The sequence below is a fragment of the Vigna umbellata genome, chromosome 1 (assembly GCF_029865625.1).
Source record: "Vigna umbellata cultivar VRB3 chromosome 1, Vumbellata_1.0, whole genome shotgun sequence".
NCBI classification, from domain to species: domain Eukaryota; kingdom Viridiplantae; phylum Streptophyta; class Magnoliopsida; order Fabales; family Fabaceae; genus Vigna; species Vigna umbellata.
Window position 1 is genome coordinate 14,719,787 of NC_142165.1, and position 16,603 is coordinate 14,736,389.

Here is a 16,603-nt window from a genome sequence, read left to right on the forward strand (position 1 = left end):
AATATTTTGAATATGGTTAAGTTAAATGATCTAAATTCAACCAAGAGGAATCCTTTCTATTTTTCCATCCATGTGGTTTTGGTGTGGCCTTGCTATTGGCAAAAGAAATGCACTAGTGTGGAAATGGTTAAACTTTATCATGCAAGACAAGGAGCTACAGACAAAATAGAAAAAAGACAAAGTTAACATGTCAAATCTAATCAACAACTCATGCTTTACTGTAGAGACCGGAAGCCCAACACAGTGCTGTTTTATGTTTTTTCTTTTGCTGTATTATTTTTTGAAGATACTGTCTTATGAGTTTAGTTAAATAACAAGTAGCAACTTCGAACCTTTTCCTTTCACATGTCATTTCACTTTTTCACAAGCTTTTGACTTCAATTCCATTACGCTGAAAACAAGCTCGTTTAGCTGGTGTAATCCATTATGGTACCGAATCAATATTCTATAGTGTTTTGATAGCTTTACAAACAGAAAATGGTTTAATATAATTGACCAACACAAGGACAAGAAACCATGCGAAAAGTATGTACAGTTTCATTAGACAGCGTTTGGTTGTTCCTGATAGCAGGGGAACATTCTCCTTTAAACCAGACTCATAATAATTAGTCCCCTGCGGAATCTTCCAAATTCATTGGAGAATAAAACTCTGTATATTTGTTCAGTTGCTTTAAGGCAAGGAAAAGTGGCATCCGGAGAGAGAGAGAGAGAGAGAGGGAGAGAGAGAGAGACTCATCAAATATTAAAAAAAGAAAAAATTAAAAACTATATTTTTTTCTATAACAACAATGCCACTCTGCTGCCTTGAGTCAATTCCTGGCTTACTTTCAAGGGTTTGTTCTATTTATGTATGCACTGAAATGGGTATGCCAGATTGCTTTCTAAATCTCTCTTCTCTATCTAATGGATTCGTGTTCTCTCGCAGATGAACATGAATATCTGCCCTATTCTGTTTCTGTGCTGGAGTTTTTGTGTGGTATTTTGATTCTGGGGATACTGGTGATTAGCAAGCATCAAAATTTGGGTTTCATCCAGTTTCGGTGATGGGGAGTAACAGCAGAGGAAAGGATGGGGAAGGCTCTTCTGGGGTTAAAAAGGATGAAGAGAACTATGAGTATGAACAAGACATGAAATTTGTGCGGCCTGAAGCACTCTTTCGCAATACCAACGGATTCACAGATCCGTTGGTTCAGTTTCCTCCCTTGCTCACACAACCCCAGGTCAGAGTTAGATGATCCTTTCTTAATTTCTTTTACTGAAAAAAAAAATTTATGGAGTTTGTTCTTTTTCTTTCTCTCTTTTAAAATATATTAAATAGGTTAATGCTTAATGTTATAGTTTAGCTTTAAGAGGGGATACGGTGAAATTTAATCCACGTAGTGAGCAATAAGCATCTCATGAAAGTGGAATGCTTCTCAGCATTCTCTTGACTGCGCTAACAGTTTAATAATGATTTGTAGAATGGTACAGCTAAAGTTGGATTTTAGTTCATAGAGAAAAGATTATAGAAATTTAAGGTGGATTTACTATTTTGAATTCTACTACTTCTGTTCTCCATTCATATGGGAAAAAGTATTGAACGACGAAACTTAGTATCTGAGACTTGAGACATGCATGCCATTGCAACATTAGTTCACTCCAAGGTAATACCAATAAAAGTTTCTGCAAAAAGAACAAGGATTTAATGTTTTTAATCTGATGAAGAACTTGCAAGTTAAGAGTTAAAGTGACATTGAATGAAGCTATTTTTGAGAGGTACAACGCATCAACACAATGGACGTTTACCTTGAAACACAAAATTTAAAATGGCTATTTTCAAGGTACCTGTGGTTGCCATGCAAGGAGCTGCGGCGGTAGCGCAACCCCTGCCACAAAATGGATATGTAGAATCTGTGATTTATGAAAGGTTGAAAAGGGTAAGGATCACGTGGAATCATGAAGCTACCAATGTTGCTGTTGCAGGATCATGGGACAACTGGGAGACCACGTAACCATCTACCATACTTTTAAATTCCAAACAGAGCTCTTGCTTTTACTTCATCTTATGATGTGACGAATTTTTCCTTGTCCTGTCAGGGAGCCCCTGCAGAGAGTGGATCAAAATTTTCTCCTAGTTAAAACACTCCCAATAGGTATCTATCATTACCGTTTCATTGTAGATGGCTACTTGACACATGCTCCAGAGTTTCCATCGGCTTTTGATGATTCAGGTTATGGTTACAATATATTGAATTTGCAGGTAATTTCATGGTTTGCTTCTTTTTTCAGGAAATGAAGATGATCTCATTTCTATTGCATCTTCTCAAGTGTTATCTTTCACTACAGCCATTATCACCATCATCAATAGCTTTATTTTGAGACCATGTTTGCTTATTCATAAGCACAACATCTATTCAATAATATACTAAATCCATTATTAAGTCACGTGTTCAAAGATTATTTTAAAATTGTCTGCTGAGTAAACCATAGCCATGTCTAAGTGGATGGATAATCAGATGCCAAAGCTGAATTTCATATGTCCAACCTTGTTGGACAATTTGTGCCCTTTCCAATTTCACTTATAGTTGTTATAAATTCTGACTCAGACCTCATTATTTGGTGCAAGTTGCAGTGAGTCTCAGAATATAAATATTCAATTATCAAACTGAAACATCTGTTGATTAGCTGAGTATAACTTTTTAAATGAATAATGTATTACGACTTATTGCGGCTGAGCATAGTAAAAAGTGCTAATCTTACATAATTGTTGTGCGGCCGTTGTTTAGTAGACATAGTGCACATACAATTAAAATTTGTTCTGAGTATCTCTGCTCTTTTTATTATGAAATATAACTAGATGTTGTGTTTCATATAAGAATCCTGAGCGCGTTTTAACTTTGAAACAAATTAACTTAAAGCTGTTAGACGATTATGTTAATGAATGGTTATGACAGTATATACCCTGTCCTTAATTTTCTCTAAAATGATGGTCTATCCTTGGCTGAAGCATAACTATTGGAGTAGATGTAGTGAGATCATATGAACAGTACGAACTAGAATTCATTTGCAAGTATAAAGTGTTGGATTGTGACTTCTGCTAGTTTAGGTTGATTTCATTAGTCTTCTACCCATCCCTAGAAAATTTTGCTTACACATTAGCATTTATTGCTCGTATTCAAGAGTATTGAATGAATTAACATCTCAAGATATGTTTGTAACTTATAATCTCTTCAACTCTTATAATTTACTCATTCATGTATTGTATTCATTCATGCATTTTCGATGTTCTTTTTCCTATGCTGAATGCTTACAGCATTATGATTAACCATTTTCACAGGACTATATACCAGAAATAGTTGCAAACTTATCCGATTTTGAAGATCCTCCATCACCACCATCGAGTTATGATAACTCACACTTAAATGAAGAGGAGTTCAGCAAGCCTCCACCAGAATTACCACCACAACTACCACTGACAATGAGACATGAGCCTTCATCTACTAGTGGTAATCGTCATGTCCATAGGCCCATGCATCTGGAACTCAATCATCTATTCATACACAAAACTGAAAGTGGTCAATTTGTGGCACTACGATCAACTTACAAGTTTCAACACAAATATATTACTGCTGAACTGTACAAGTCTCTGCGCAGGGAAAGATGATGAAGCTGTATGATGTTTGTCTCCTATTGTATTTGCCTCGTTTAAGCGGTCTTTATGAGAACATTTGTTAAGGTCATTAATCCGATGTGTAGAGAATTGATTGGAATAGGTGAATCAAATATTGCTTTCCTTGTAAAAAAACTTCAGGGGATATGATTTTATTTTTGCAGTTCGAGGTCAATATATACAATACATTTTCATAGTGGTTGACTATTGTCCAGCTTTCAAGGAAATTGAATATGCTTACAGCACATGCTGTGATGAAAATTCAATGATTAGTCGAGCATATAATAATGTCTTACACATGAACTATGAATTTCTACCTCCCCGGACTATAGCTAAATTTGACTCTCCAATGAACATACTATGCATAGCACTATATCTGAGTATACACTTTCCTTATGTGTTGGTATTCTCTTCTTTCCGTCACTTTCTACTTGTGAAAAACGAGACTAACCTTGTTTTCATATTGTTAAAAATTCCACAGACCACGCTACATTTCTTCAGTTTTACTCTTAAATTTGTGATAACAGTCTCTAATACTATAGAGATGTCAAGCATATGTTCTCCTAAAGAAAAAACTGCAGGTCTATACTATACTATACTATCGAACTAAACATCTTTCCTTTTTCTTTTCCTTGTTTGATAAGCAAGAAGCAGACACAATTAAATATCTCGGACTTCAACATTCCTTTGTTAATTTTCCATGCAACAAATGGGATTATCAAGCTTCTCATGTTATGAGTTTCAGTGCAAAAAACTGTTACGCATCGATCAACAACATGCTATTCTTGAAACAACGAGCAGCGTATCCAACAGAAGAAAAAAACATCCTTATCCATTGTTGTTTCTTCTCCCTTTGTTTTCAATCTAAAAATGTACAAGGGTCATCAAACTGCCACTATGAAGAAGCTTTCTCAGCCGGAGTTTCACAGTGGTAGGAGGAGAAAACTCTTGATCATGAAAACGAGACGTAACATAATGTCCTTACATAAGTGAAAAAGTAAACAAATTCTCTGCTGTAGTTCGAGAAGTGCTTAAAATTCGTGAGAATTAACAAATAGAGTAGACAGCGAGGTGCTGTCTCATCGAATAGGTACCTTAATCCAACCATTTGCAAAAGCAATGGCCAAGATTACAAAAGGAGTTGACATACCAAATATGATTATGTAAGGAAGAGGAGTCTTCATGGGATTCTCACCCTCCCTTTCTCCTGCTGTCTGCCAATACCTGCGCCACACAAAAACCTTTTTGTAGCAGTAATCATATCCAAACAGACATTTACCATAGAAGCTTTGGGAAAATTAAGGAAAAAAGACTTATGAAGTGAAAAAACAGGGAATTGTTACTGTTGTGGTTCTTCCTCTCTGGTGATGAATTTCTTCTTGTCTCCTTTCTTGACATCCTCATCTCCACCACCTAATAGGATCAGAGCCACATTCCCAAGTTTATCATCTCAACCTCATTTAATTCACTTCACCAGAATGAGAAACAGGATGATAATTATAATAATAACAATTACATAACAGTGATCGTTACCTAATTTAGCATGAACTTTAACACCAGTAACATTAGTTCTTGGGGAGCACAAAACAAGAGAATCTGGAAGTGATTTTGGCAGAAAAGAAGTTTTGAAGGAAAGGGGAGAAGAGAGAGTGAGTTTGGCAGCCATGTTTGTGTGTGTTGTTGCAATGCAAAGTGATGAGGAATCCATCACATAGTGTTGTAGATATTGTTGTGGATCCTACCCTTATCTCACTGACTAATCAATGACCTGGCTTCCATGCAGCCACTTCTTTATTGTAATTTACCTTTTTCTTTCTGATTACTCTTTTAGTTTCCAATAAATTTTACACCCAGAATAATGTATTTTATAAATTAACGTTTGTAATAAATAAATATATTTACCCTAATATATATTATAGTTTTAAATTAAAAATAATATAAATATAATTAAAGTATTATTATTTTAGAATGTCAAATGTAATTTTGTCTTTTTGTGGCTGAAAGTATAATAACCAGATGCAAAAAGTATGCTCATTGGTCTCACTTTAAGAAATATTTTGTGGATTTTATGTGAAGAGGTTTGAGTAGTAGGAGCTAGAAAATTGTTGAGAATGCAAAGCACAGCAGTATTTTGATATGAACAAGTATCCTGTTAAATGATGGCTATGTAGGGTTTCGAAAAGCATGATTCTCTGCTACAGGCGATTGTTACACAATGCAAGTCATGCTATTTCTACTCAGTTAGCTTTTTCAGAGCAGTTGCTACATCACTGCAACTCATCTCATCATCACCACCTCCAATTTCCAACTTTGAATTTGGAATATCATCGATACAAAGATTCTTGTAGCGTGGAAGATGCCCATCAGCTTCATCTGCACATCTACAAATCTGGGCTTGCCAATGATGTTTTCTGGTGTAATACTCTTATCAACATATATGTCAGAGTCGGGGGCTTGGTTTCCGCGCAGAAGTTGTTTGATGAAATGCCGCAAAAGAACCTCGTTTCGTGGTCTTGTTTAATTTCTGGGTATGCGCAAAATGGCATGCCTGAGGAGGCATGCGTTTTATTCAAAGGGGTCATTTCGGCTGGTCTCTTGCCAAACCACTATGCCATTGGTAGTGCTCTGCGAGCGTGCCAAGAGATTGGTCCAAATAAGCTTAAACTCGGGATGGAGATTCATGGCTTAATTTCCAAATCTCCTTATGCTTCAGACATGGTGTTGTCTAATGTGCTAATGTCCATGTATTCACATTGCTCGGCCTCCATTGATGATGCTCGTCGTGTTTTTGATGAAATAAAAATTAAAACTTCTGCATCCTGGAATTCTATAATTTCGATTTATTGTCGTAGGGGAGATGCAATTTCTGCTTTTAAGTTTTTTTCAAGCATGCAAAGGGAAGCTACAGAATTTACCTGCAGGCCTAATGAATATACCTTCTGTAGCTTAGTAACTGCTGCATGCTCTCTGGTTGACTGTGGACTGGCTTTGCTAGAGCAGATGCTGGCGAGGATTGAAAAATCTAGCTTCGTTCAAGATTTATATGTCGGTAGTGCTTTGGTCAGTGGGTTTGCAAAGCACGGTTTAATAGATTCTGCCAAAATGATTTTTGAACGGATGGGTGATCGTAATGCAGTGACTATGAACGGGTTAATGGTCGGACTTGCGAAGCAGCATCATGGTGAAGAAGCAGCTAAGATATTTAAGGAAATGAACAATTTGGTTGAAATAAATGCATCATCTTATGCAGTTCTTTTAAGTTCTTTAAGTGAATTTTCGGATTTAAAGGAAGGGAAGAGAAAGGGTCAAGAGGTTCATGCTTATCTGATTAGAAATGCCTTGGTTGATGTCTGGATTTTGATTGGAAATGCACTTGTGAATATGTATGCAAAGTGCAACGCCATTGATAATGCTCGTTCAGTTTTTCAATTCATGCCCAGTAAAGATTCTGTCTCATGGAACTCTATGATCTCTGGCCTTGACCACAATGAGCGATTTGATGAAGCAGTTACCTGTTTCCATAAAATGAGAAGAAATGGAATGGTGCCATCGAAGTTCTCAGTCATTAGTGCTTTGAGTTCGTGTGCAAGTTTGGGTTGGATCATGCTAGGACGACAAATACACGGTGAAGGGACCAAATATGGGCTTGATTTGGATGTTTCAGTTTCGAATGCTCTTCTAACTTTGTATGCTGAAACTGATTATATGGACGAGTGTAAGAGAGTCTTCTTTCTAATGCCAGAGTATGATCAAGTTTCTTGGAATTCTTTTATTGGTGCACTAGCAACATCAGACGTGTCAGTCTTACAGGCAATAAAATATTTCCTGGAGATGATGCATGCTGGATGGAAACTCAACAGAGTAACATTTATAAATATTTTAGCAGCAGTTTCTTCTCTCTCTCTTCTTGAACTGGGCCGTCAAATTCATGCTTTATTCTTAAAATACTCTATTGCTGACGATAATGCAATTGAGAATACGCTTCTAGCTTTTTATGGGAAGTGTGAGCAGATTGAGGACTGTGAGATTATCTTTTCTAGAATGTCGGAGCGAAGGGATGAAGTCAGTTGGAATTCAATGATTTCTGGATATATTCACAATGGCATCCTGCATAAAGCCATGGATATGGTATGGTTTATGATGCAAAGGGGCCAAAGATTGGATGGTTTCACGCTTGCCACTGTTCTTAGTGCCTGTGCTTCGGTTGCAACATTAGAGCGTGGTATGGAGGTTCATGCATGTGCAATAAGGGCTTGTTTAGAATCTGAAGTTGTTGTTGGCAGTGCACTAGTTGACATGTATGCGAAATGTGGAAGGATAGATTATGCAGCGAGATTCTTTCAATTGATGCCTGTGAGGAACATATATTCTTGGAATTCTATGATTTGTGGCTATGCACGCCATGGACATGGAGAGAAAGCTCTAAAGCTTTTCACACAAATGAAACAGCACGGCCAGTTGCCAGATCATGTCAGTTTTGTTGGTGTCCTATCGGCCTGTAGTCATGTAGGGTTAGTTGATGAAGGATTTAAGCATCTCAAATCAATGAGTGGAGTGTATGGACTAGCACCTCGAATGGAGCACTTCTCTTGTATGGTAGACCTCCTTGGGAGGGCAGGTGATGTTAATAAGATAGAGGAATTCATCAAAACAATGCCAATGGATCCTAATGCCCTTATCTGGAGAACAATTTTGGTAGCATGCTGTCGAGCTAATAGCCGTAATACAGAGCTAGGTCGGAGGGCTGCCAAGATGCTTATTCAGTTAGAGCCACAGAATGCTGTGAACTATGTGCTTCTTTCTAACATGCATGCCGCAAGTGGGAAGTGGGAAGATGTGGCAGAGGCTAGATTAGCAATGAGGAATGCATCAGCAAAGAAGGAAGCTGGGTGTAGTTGGGTCACCATGAAGGATGGAGTTCATGTGTTTGTGGCTGGAGATCAAACACACCCAGAAAAAGGAAAGATCTATGAAAAACTCAAGGAGATAATGAACAAAATGAGGGGCATGGGATATGTGCCTGAAACCAAATATGCATTATATGATCTTGAGCTTGAAAACAAAGAAGAGCTTATCAGCTATCATAGTGAGAAACTAGCGATTGCTTTTGTTCTCACTCGCCAATCTGAGCTACCAATTAGGATAATGAAGAACCTTCGGGTTTGTGGTGACTGTCACACGGCTTTCAAATACATATCAAAGATTGTTAATCGACAGGTAATTTTACGAGATTCAAATAGATTTCACCATTTTGATGATGGCATATGTTCTTGTGGGGATTATTGGTGACTGATGCAAAATAATTATGGAGTTTCTTCGGTGTAAGATAATTGAAATATAGGATCAGGTGCCATTTTTGGAACTTTGTCTTAATTTTAACTATAAAACAGATTGGACATTGATGCCCCACTGTCATCTTTATCATTATTTTTTTCTTCATATGGGAAAAAAGTTTAGTTAGGTTAATTACATTTTCTAACGATCTAAAGTTAGACTTACTTTTATTTGATGAAATCTGGTTTAGAAAATAATAGTAATTTTAGTATTCTTTTACAATACTTTATCATGTTTCTATATGGTTAATTAAACTTTTGATATGGTCCATGTTTCAGAGTTGTACTTGCATTCTTACATTTGACATCCAATCAATTTACTTATAAATTGAACAGATTCAATTGAAATAAAAGTTCAAACCAGAAACTTCTAGAAAGAGTACATGTAAAGGCTATGACTTCTAAACTAGCTCATTGACATTTCATACAGTACACAAGTTTCATTATCTAACTAGATCTTCACCAAGGGAAAAATTAAAACTTAGAAACTAAAAGGAATTAGATACAGAGGAGGGGTTATCCCAATTGTCAACAACTGAATTTGGTGAAACAGGAGAATGAGGCTTCTTCAAAAGTATAACTTCATCACTCCTTATATCCAATATTTCTGTCTCTTCCCGAGCACCAAGCCCATCACTCTTGATTCCTCTTAAGATCTCCACCACCTCATCCATGCATCCTAAAGACCAATTTTGGTATGTTTAGAGGTGCATCCAAAGACAAGACTGATTTTTCTATCAAAAATAAATAATGGCACCTTTAGGAATTTGATTAAACCCGAAAGCAGCTTATTGAAGGAAGCATGGAAATAACAATCATTGTACAAACAATATATTTCAAGACAGCAAAAAGATTTAAGCCAGTTGTACCACAGAGTTTCATTTCATAGTGTGCTCAGTGGAAGATTGCAAAGGTTGGTGGTGGTGCAAGCAACTGATCCAGCGGTGCCAGACAAAACCAGTCTTGGTGGTGGTGGTGCTTGAAGGTGCAATGGTAAGGTGCAGTGTAGTCATCCAGGTGCATTATAAATCCTAAAAAAAAGAAGTTACCTTAAACGGATGTCAACATTGAAGGTAAAACGGATGTGGCCAAAGTTATTTTGTGCTTCTGGCCGCACATATTTTTGCTTGTAACAATCAAACATGCCCTCCTCTGCATGGTTCTGTCAGACTATGTTGTCAAAGTTTGTTGTATGTTCTGTTATCTGTATTGTGTTTCAATGTGTAATGTCAGAAGGAAGCTATTTTATGCATGTTACTGATTAACTTTGATAATGTTTCTTCCCAGAATGAACATTGTTTAGGTTTAGACATTCAACTTGAATCCAATGGAATCTGTTCAATCTCAAATTTATTTATAGATAATGATACTTTAACAACATTTTTTTGACAACATTTTAATACCATCTACATGTCATTATGTGATTTGTTCATGTTAGTGTTTAATTTTGGATCAATCACAGAATGACACGTAGATGATATTAAAATGTTGTCAAAACATCATTATCTTTTTTTTATTAGTAAAATTATAATATACTAATAATACACATAAATCCAGTTTAATTACTTTTTTCGTTTTCTCAAAATTTCTTTAATAGTCAGAGATTAATTTAGCTTATGACATTATTATGATATTGGAAAACTCTTTTAACATATACCTTTTACACATAATTAAAGTTATTTTCATGTTTAATTCTAACATATTACAAGTTAATAGTTGTTTTGAATTGAGGGCGAACTGAATTCAAAACGGTACATTGATCAAAAAGCAAGGTTGAACGAAATGAGTACTCATGGGAAAATTTTTTTAATGTACTAAAATAATAAAGTATACTTTAGTTGAAATAAAACAATAATCTAACGCGTGTCAAACAAGTGTTGTGCGTTGAAAGATCTCAACATCAATCGTTGATTCTTATGAAAAAATGTTAATTCCTAATCATCATAAACTTTATCTTCAACGTAACTTTTATGAAAAAAAAAGTTTTGTATAGAGTTTAAACTAACAACGGTTTTTTCCACGAATTTTCTCATGTTTATTATATTAATGGTTGTTAGTAACACGATGATGATTGCTTACAATTTTTACAAATAATAAAAATAGAATTGAATATGACTTTCTTTTCGTTAATTACATAAATTATGGTATTATAAAATACAACCGTCGTGTCTTGTAATAACACTGAAGTATTTGCTGTCGGAAATATCTATTTTTTCTGCTGTCAAGAATTTCTACAATATATATAAATAATAATTTTTATTATTTTATAAAAACTAAAAATCAGAAAGAAATATGATGTTATTAAATATTCATGGCCAAAAAAATACATATATTTTTTATTTCAATATCAAATAAAAAACATTAACACCAAGCAATTCTTTACTTGACCTGTCTCAGTCTTCTCAGAACCAACAAAATCAGTCTTCTCAGAACCTGTTTTTCCACAAAATCAATTCAACTTTTACGAATGCTGGCCTACGCTGTTCTTCATTTTATACATAATATAAAAATAAAATAATTATAAAAAAATAATTTTTTGTATTTTTACAAGAAAAAAAATAAAAAATAAGAATAGTATCATATAAATGTAAAAATTGTGTATGTGTCAAACTATCATTTCTCATAATAATATTGACACTCATTTTTTTTTACTTTCATCTAACAATACCTTTTACTTCTATAAATACAAAAAATCAATTTTTTTATAATCATTTTACTATTAAAATAAATTATCTAATGGGTATTTTTAGTCTCAAATAATCTTTTTGGTTCTTAGTAAGCCACCAGCATAACGTGCACATCGCTCTCAACTTCAACTTGTTTTATTTTGAAGATAAACCTTTTCCAAGCCAAGCTGATATACAAAAATAAAAACGCAAAAGATGGAAAATAACAATAATTTATCAAAGGCAACAAAATACTGTGTGATGGTCAAAGATATCCATAAATTAATGAGAGGATTAGAAAGTTGTTTTTTACTTTTTATACCATGATAATCACTAATGACAGAGAATCTAATTTTTAATATATAAAATTAATGAAACTTGAAATTTCTTTCTTTGAAAGATTTCCTCCCAAAACCTAGTTTTTGGAACCTCTCCATTCCAAAATCTTTCTCCCATTTGGTCATTAATTCATCTTCTTCATAAATACTCCTCCTTGATCAGGGCCATCAGCAACTATGTCATCACCAGTGCGCTTGCCGGCGTCCACCTCTTCTCCCTCTATAACAAGGCTTGGGTCCTTCCCCACTGTCGCCACATATTTTCGAACATTATAGTGGATACATCACTTACTCAACAGTGAACAACATTTCATTTCAAAATTAAGATTCAACAAATAAAATACCAACAAGGAGAGATTAGTCCCTCGTTTACATACCATCAATTCATGGATAAAGCAATAGCCGTCTAACATTTATTACATCACAAAAATGTTCAGTTAACATTACTGCTTTGGCAAAGAAATATACTCATCACATGAACTCACCAAATCCACAACTCTCCACATGTAATTATTCATTCATTCAGTTGTTCATCAATCAAACACACCCATATTCAACATTTCCAACATTAATTGAAACTCATTCCTTCTCTAGCTTCTCATGCAAAAATTATAATTCATTCATTCATATTTATACCCATAATTGTCTAGGCATAGATAAATAATAATTCAGTTTAGCAAAGATGAAAGGACATACACAATCTACAATTAAAATTTCTAAATGTTGAGGATTATGTTCCAATCTATTAACAACTCAATTCCTCACTTTTCAAGTCTCTTATATATAATGAATTGTGAATTAAAAACTTGACTTCTTAACTTAATAAGTGGTAACCAAAGTAACATTACTAATCATCCATTTCATTTAGTTATCTATTTCTCATTTCAAACTCATCTTGTATGACCATTACGTGGGTAAGCTTCTACACATTATCATAATTTTTACTTATCATAACATACTACTTCCCAAACTTATTTTTATACACTAAACCACCTAAAACTACTACACGAATACAATAAATATTCCTACTCAAAGCATTAATCAAAAACACCATATATCCATCTTTAAAAAACAGAACAAGTCATAGCAACTATTTATGCTCTAAAATCTACACCAAAAATAGCATGTAACAATTATTTTTCTGAACAGAAACAACAAGCTAAATACAACCAACTTCACATTTAATTCTACATCAAGACAACATGTGCTCTTTGCTTTCTGAAAAGAGATAAGTTAAAAGCTTGTTGAGTAAACTTCTAGGAAAGAGGGTGTGTCTCAATGGACAACTTAAGTATCTTATCTTTCTTTAGCTAAAGTGTTCTCCAACAAGTTTCACAAATCTCATCCATTTGCATACATCATGTTTCTAGCAAAATTTAATATCTTACACTTTAAAACACTTCATATATCATCACTATATTGGCCAACAATCAATAAAATCTCATACATAATAAAACAACAATTGCTCAAGTATATTTTTCAAACAACAACCAACATTCATGTCCAAGTAACAAGCTCGTATCATCATCTTTTCATAGAAAAAATAAAGAGACGTGGTTTAGCTCCCCTTACCTCTTGATGAACTACTTTGATCCTTTCTCTACGAAATCTGAACAACACATTCATTCTCTACCCTTCAAAACCTTCTACACTCACAAGAAAACCCTTCAAAATCTCTCACAACCTTCTTTATAACTCAGATCCTAACCCTCAAATCTCCTTATCTGCTACTAAATTCTTGTTCTCTCTTTAAAAATTTCACTCCAATAATGAAAAACTTCATGTTCTCACCCCTATTTATAGTTGAAGTTAGGATTATTGTAGCAGTATTGTAACAACACTGTAGGTGTACTACATTTTACTGTAGCTTGTACTACATTTTTATGTAGCAACACGTGTTTCACGAGATATTTTCATTGTAGCATCGTACATATTTTACTGTAGCATTATTCGTATTCTACACTAGTATTATAAGTATTTTACTATAGCATTATACATAAGATTTCCAAAACATGATTTAGGGAATAAAACTTTTAAAATATAATTTTAGGAATAATTTTTTAGTTCAAGAGTGACTTCAATTTGTTTAATTACATTTGATAGTATGAAATGAACTGTATTTTGATTATGATGTTTTGGCATGTAGCCTAAAATTTGATATTCAATTGATTCTCCATTTAGATTTTTGTTGTTAATTCTAATTTTTGTACATACATTGTTTTTATATTTTGACATTTAGTTTTGTTCAATTTTAGGTACTTTTCTGAGTTGATGTTGTGTTAAATCTGTATAGGTGGTTGCTATTAGAGTCCATTGTTGAAGGTAGCTTTGGAAGTGTCCTTAATTTTAGGTTGTCGTTTGTTAGAATTTGCTTATGCTATTTTGGTTTTCATTATAAATTTAAATGTGCATTAGAGTTTCAGAATAGGTTTGATTGCATTTAGAATAGGATTTATTAAAGCTAAATTTGAATTGTATTGTAGTTATCCAGTTAATCATTTAGGATCTTGATGTTATAATAATTGCATTAACTCTAAAACTTTGTGCACTTTCAGTTTGTCTACAACAAACAAGAAATCATGGTATTTTTCATTTATTATGTTTCTGAGATCTTTTTTTCTTATTTTTTTAATGTTTTTGGGTTGTTCTTTCTCTTGTTCTTTGAAAAAAAATGTTTTTTATGTGGAAACATATAATCATTTAAACTTAAATTTCAATTTTAATACGTATGTTTTTTTGCTATGTATTAACATTATCCATATTAATATAGCTATACAGTAAGTTCCACAGGATCTTATTGGTTGGCGAAGGAGATTTTTCTTTCTCCCTCTATTTGACCCGAAAACTTGGGAATGGTAATAACATAATTGTTACTTCTCTCGGTTCAAAAGGTTTGTCATCAATTTATTTATCTTTAGTACTATAATTTTTTGTTTCAATCACCTTAGGTATTGCAGGGTATCATCAAATTTAATGAGACTGGAGGATCTTAATTGCACAATTATACATAAAGTAAATGCTCATACAATAAGCAAACATTATGTGCTTTCCAAAAAAAGTTTTGATAGGATCGTCTATAATTTTCCTCGTGCAGGATTTTCACATGATGAGAATGAAAGTGATGAAGTAAGTTTTTTTTATTTTGGTTAAGTATGTATTGAATTTAGGTTTATTGAGACGAATCTATGTTACAATACTATGCTTAATTCAGAAAGCACCAAAATTTGGTGATGAGATTTTTGCAAAATGCAAAATTGATGTTTCAACAAAATGGACAGATCCATATCACCCACAAAAAGATCCTCCATTTTTTTTTAATGTTTTCAGCAGTTAAAAATGATTATATAAATAACAATGTTTGTTAGGGGCTGTCGAGTTTACGAGAGAAGAAGATATAAGAGAGAGAAAGAAGGGTTCCGTACGGTAGAGGACAGTGGCCGAACGGTTGAAAGGGGGGAGCACGATGACCGAACGATAGGGGGAAGAGAAAAAGAGGGCTAAGCGAGTAGAGCGATGACGAGCGTCCTAAGCGAGTGGAAGCAACAACGAGCGTTCTATCTGACAGCAGTAGGATAGGCGGGAAACTCAAAGGACGTACTTCAGGATATTATAGAAGTAAATATAGTAAATAAGGATAGAAATATTCTTACCAGATAATTATAATAAATAGGCATAATTACTATTATTCTTTACCTTTTTGGGAAGGAGTAATTAGTATTAATAAAGGAGGAACCTAGGGTTGAGGGAGTTTTTGATAAAGGAGTTTTGTCAGAGGTTAGGCTCTCATGTAACTGACGGAGACCCTGCTCCCAGTTATTGGATGTTTATTGTTATACCAATATTTTCAATTTAATAAAGAGTTTTATTCAGTCAAATACCATTATTTATTGCCTGTCAGAGTGTGAAAGGTTGTGAGTGGCAAGTTCACGTACTCATGTACGTAACAATGCTATTATTTTTTGTAATTTTATTTTAAGTGCGTATGTAAATATTATTATTACTTTGTTGTTTTATATTAAATACTTATATGTAAATAATACTATTGTTTCATCTAAAATACTTAGGTAAATATTACTTTTATTTTATATTAAACCCTAGTGCAAATATAATTACTATTTCTATAATTTAGTTTAAACGTTTATGTAGTTATTATTCTCATAATATAATTACACAAAATGAAAAATAGAAAGTAAAAATTATAAAGTAAAAATAAAAATAAAAATATATTAAATAATGGTATGAGTACTTGTGTATTCGTTCACTTAGTGTTTATTATCCAAAAGTGGAAATACGTAGGAGCAAGATGAGTTGTGAGGTTCATCTCACTAAAATCCAAATCATGTTCCAAAATCATTTTGTACGAAGAATTCCAATGAAGAGTCCTAAAAAGACTATGTATCCTTGATTTTGGATCCTTTGCATTATCTTGTGGTTATTTTTTTTTTGGAAAAATAACGATTTTGGAAACCACGTCAACTTCGTATAGTTAATTAAAGATATTGCTTTTGGACAGACATTGTATGGTGCTAATACCTTTTCAATGCATAATCGACTCTCGGACTCAATCTTATTTTTGCAAACCATGTCTTATTTTATAGTTTTTTTATAGTTTTGCAA

General features: G+C 33.8%; 3 protein-coding genes across 7 annotated transcripts; 2 read left to right on the forward strand and 1 right to left on the reverse strand.

Annotated features, from left to right (window-relative positions):
• Nucleotides 1-570: 570 nt before the first annotated feature.
• Nucleotides 571-3,845, forward strand: LOC124835191 (SNF1-related protein kinase regulatory subunit beta-2-like). Of its 2 annotated transcripts, none has more exons than XM_047310089.2 (5): nucleotides 571-848; nucleotides 926-1,220; nucleotides 1,821-1,987; nucleotides 2,077-2,239; nucleotides 3,317-3,845. In XM_047310089.2, exons 2-5 carry the CDS (start codon nucleotides 1,044-1,046, stop codon nucleotides 3,641-3,643), a joined length of 834 nt encoding a protein of 277 aa, XP_047166045.1. In that variant the 5' UTR covers nucleotides 571-848; nucleotides 926-1,043; the 3' UTR covers nucleotides 3,644-3,845. The 2 variants fall into 2 exon arrangements, with proteins under 2 accessions (XP_047166045.1, XP_047166046.1); XM_047310090.2 differs by having other exon boundaries at nucleotides 571-833.
• Nucleotides 3,141-5,372, reverse strand: LOC124835192 (uncharacterized). Of its 2 annotated transcripts, XM_047310093.2 has the most exons (4): nucleotides 5,183-5,372; nucleotides 4,993-5,062; nucleotides 4,800-4,873; nucleotides 3,141-3,529 (listed from the first exon to the last, which is right to left on the reverse strand). In XM_047310093.2, exons 1-4 carry the CDS (start codon nucleotides 5,355-5,357, stop codon nucleotides 3,522-3,524), a joined length of 327 nt encoding a protein of 108 aa, XP_047166049.1. In that variant the 5' UTR covers nucleotides 5,358-5,372; the 3' UTR covers nucleotides 3,141-3,521. The 2 variants fall into 2 exon arrangements, with proteins under 2 accessions (XP_047166049.1, XP_047166048.1); XM_047310092.2 differs by lacking the exon at nucleotides 3,141-3,529 and having other exon boundaries at nucleotides 4,455-4,873.
• Nucleotides 5,373-5,699: 327 nt separating this feature from the next.
• MEF7 (Tetratricopeptide repeat (TPR)-like superfamily protein) lies at nucleotides 5,700-10,185 on the forward strand. Of its 3 annotated transcripts, none has more exons than XM_088096880.1 (2): nucleotides 5,700-8,866; nucleotides 9,746-10,185. In XM_088096880.1, the coding sequence occupies exons 1-2, from the start codon at nucleotides 5,834-5,836 to the stop codon at nucleotides 9,755-9,757; spliced, it is 3,045 nt and encodes a 1,014-aa protein (XP_087953006.1). In that variant the 5' UTR covers nucleotides 5,700-5,833; the 3' UTR covers nucleotides 9,758-10,185. The 3 variants fall into 3 exon arrangements, with proteins under 3 accessions (XP_087953006.1, XP_087953004.1, XP_047166055.2); XM_088096878.1 differs by lacking the exon at nucleotides 9,746-10,185 and adding an exon at nucleotides 9,536-9,660; XM_047310099.2 differs by lacking the exon at nucleotides 9,746-10,185 and having other exon boundaries at nucleotides 5,700-9,253.
• Nucleotides 10,186-16,603: the final 6,418 nt, after the last annotated feature.

What these genes read in the sequence shown, in the direction of transcription:
- LOC124835191 (XM_047310089.2), top strand. Translation starts at nt 1,044, where the DNA reads ATGGGGAGTAACAGCAGAGGAAAGGATGGGGAAGGCTCTTCTGGGGTT. An exon ending in CCTTGCTCACACAACCCCAG is followed by an intron (nt 1,221 to 1,820) that starts GTCAGAGTTAGA and finishes GCTATTTTCAAG; the next exon opens with GTACCTGTGGTTGCCATGCA. An exon ending in ACAATATATTGAATTTGCAG is followed by an intron (nt 2,240 to 3,316) that starts GTAATTTCATGG and finishes CCATTTTCACAG; the next exon opens with GACTATATACCAGAAATAGT.
- LOC124835192 (XM_047310092.2), bottom strand. Translation starts at nt 5,357, where the DNA reads ATGGATTCCTCATCACTTTGCATTGCAACAACACACACAAACATGGCT. An exon ending in TAAAGTTCATGCTAAATTAG is followed by an intron (nt 5,063 to 5,182) that starts GTAACGATCACT and finishes TGATCCTATTAG; the next exon opens with GTGGTGGAGATGAGGATGTC. An exon ending in AGAGAGGAAGAACCACAACA is followed by an intron (nt 4,874 to 4,992) that starts GTAACAATTCCC and finishes TGTGTGGCGCAG; the next exon opens with GTATTGGCAGACAGCAGGAG.
- MEF7 (XM_047310099.2), top strand. Translation starts at nt 5,834, where the DNA reads ATGATTCTCTGCTACAGGCGATTGTTACACAATGCAAGTCATGCTATT.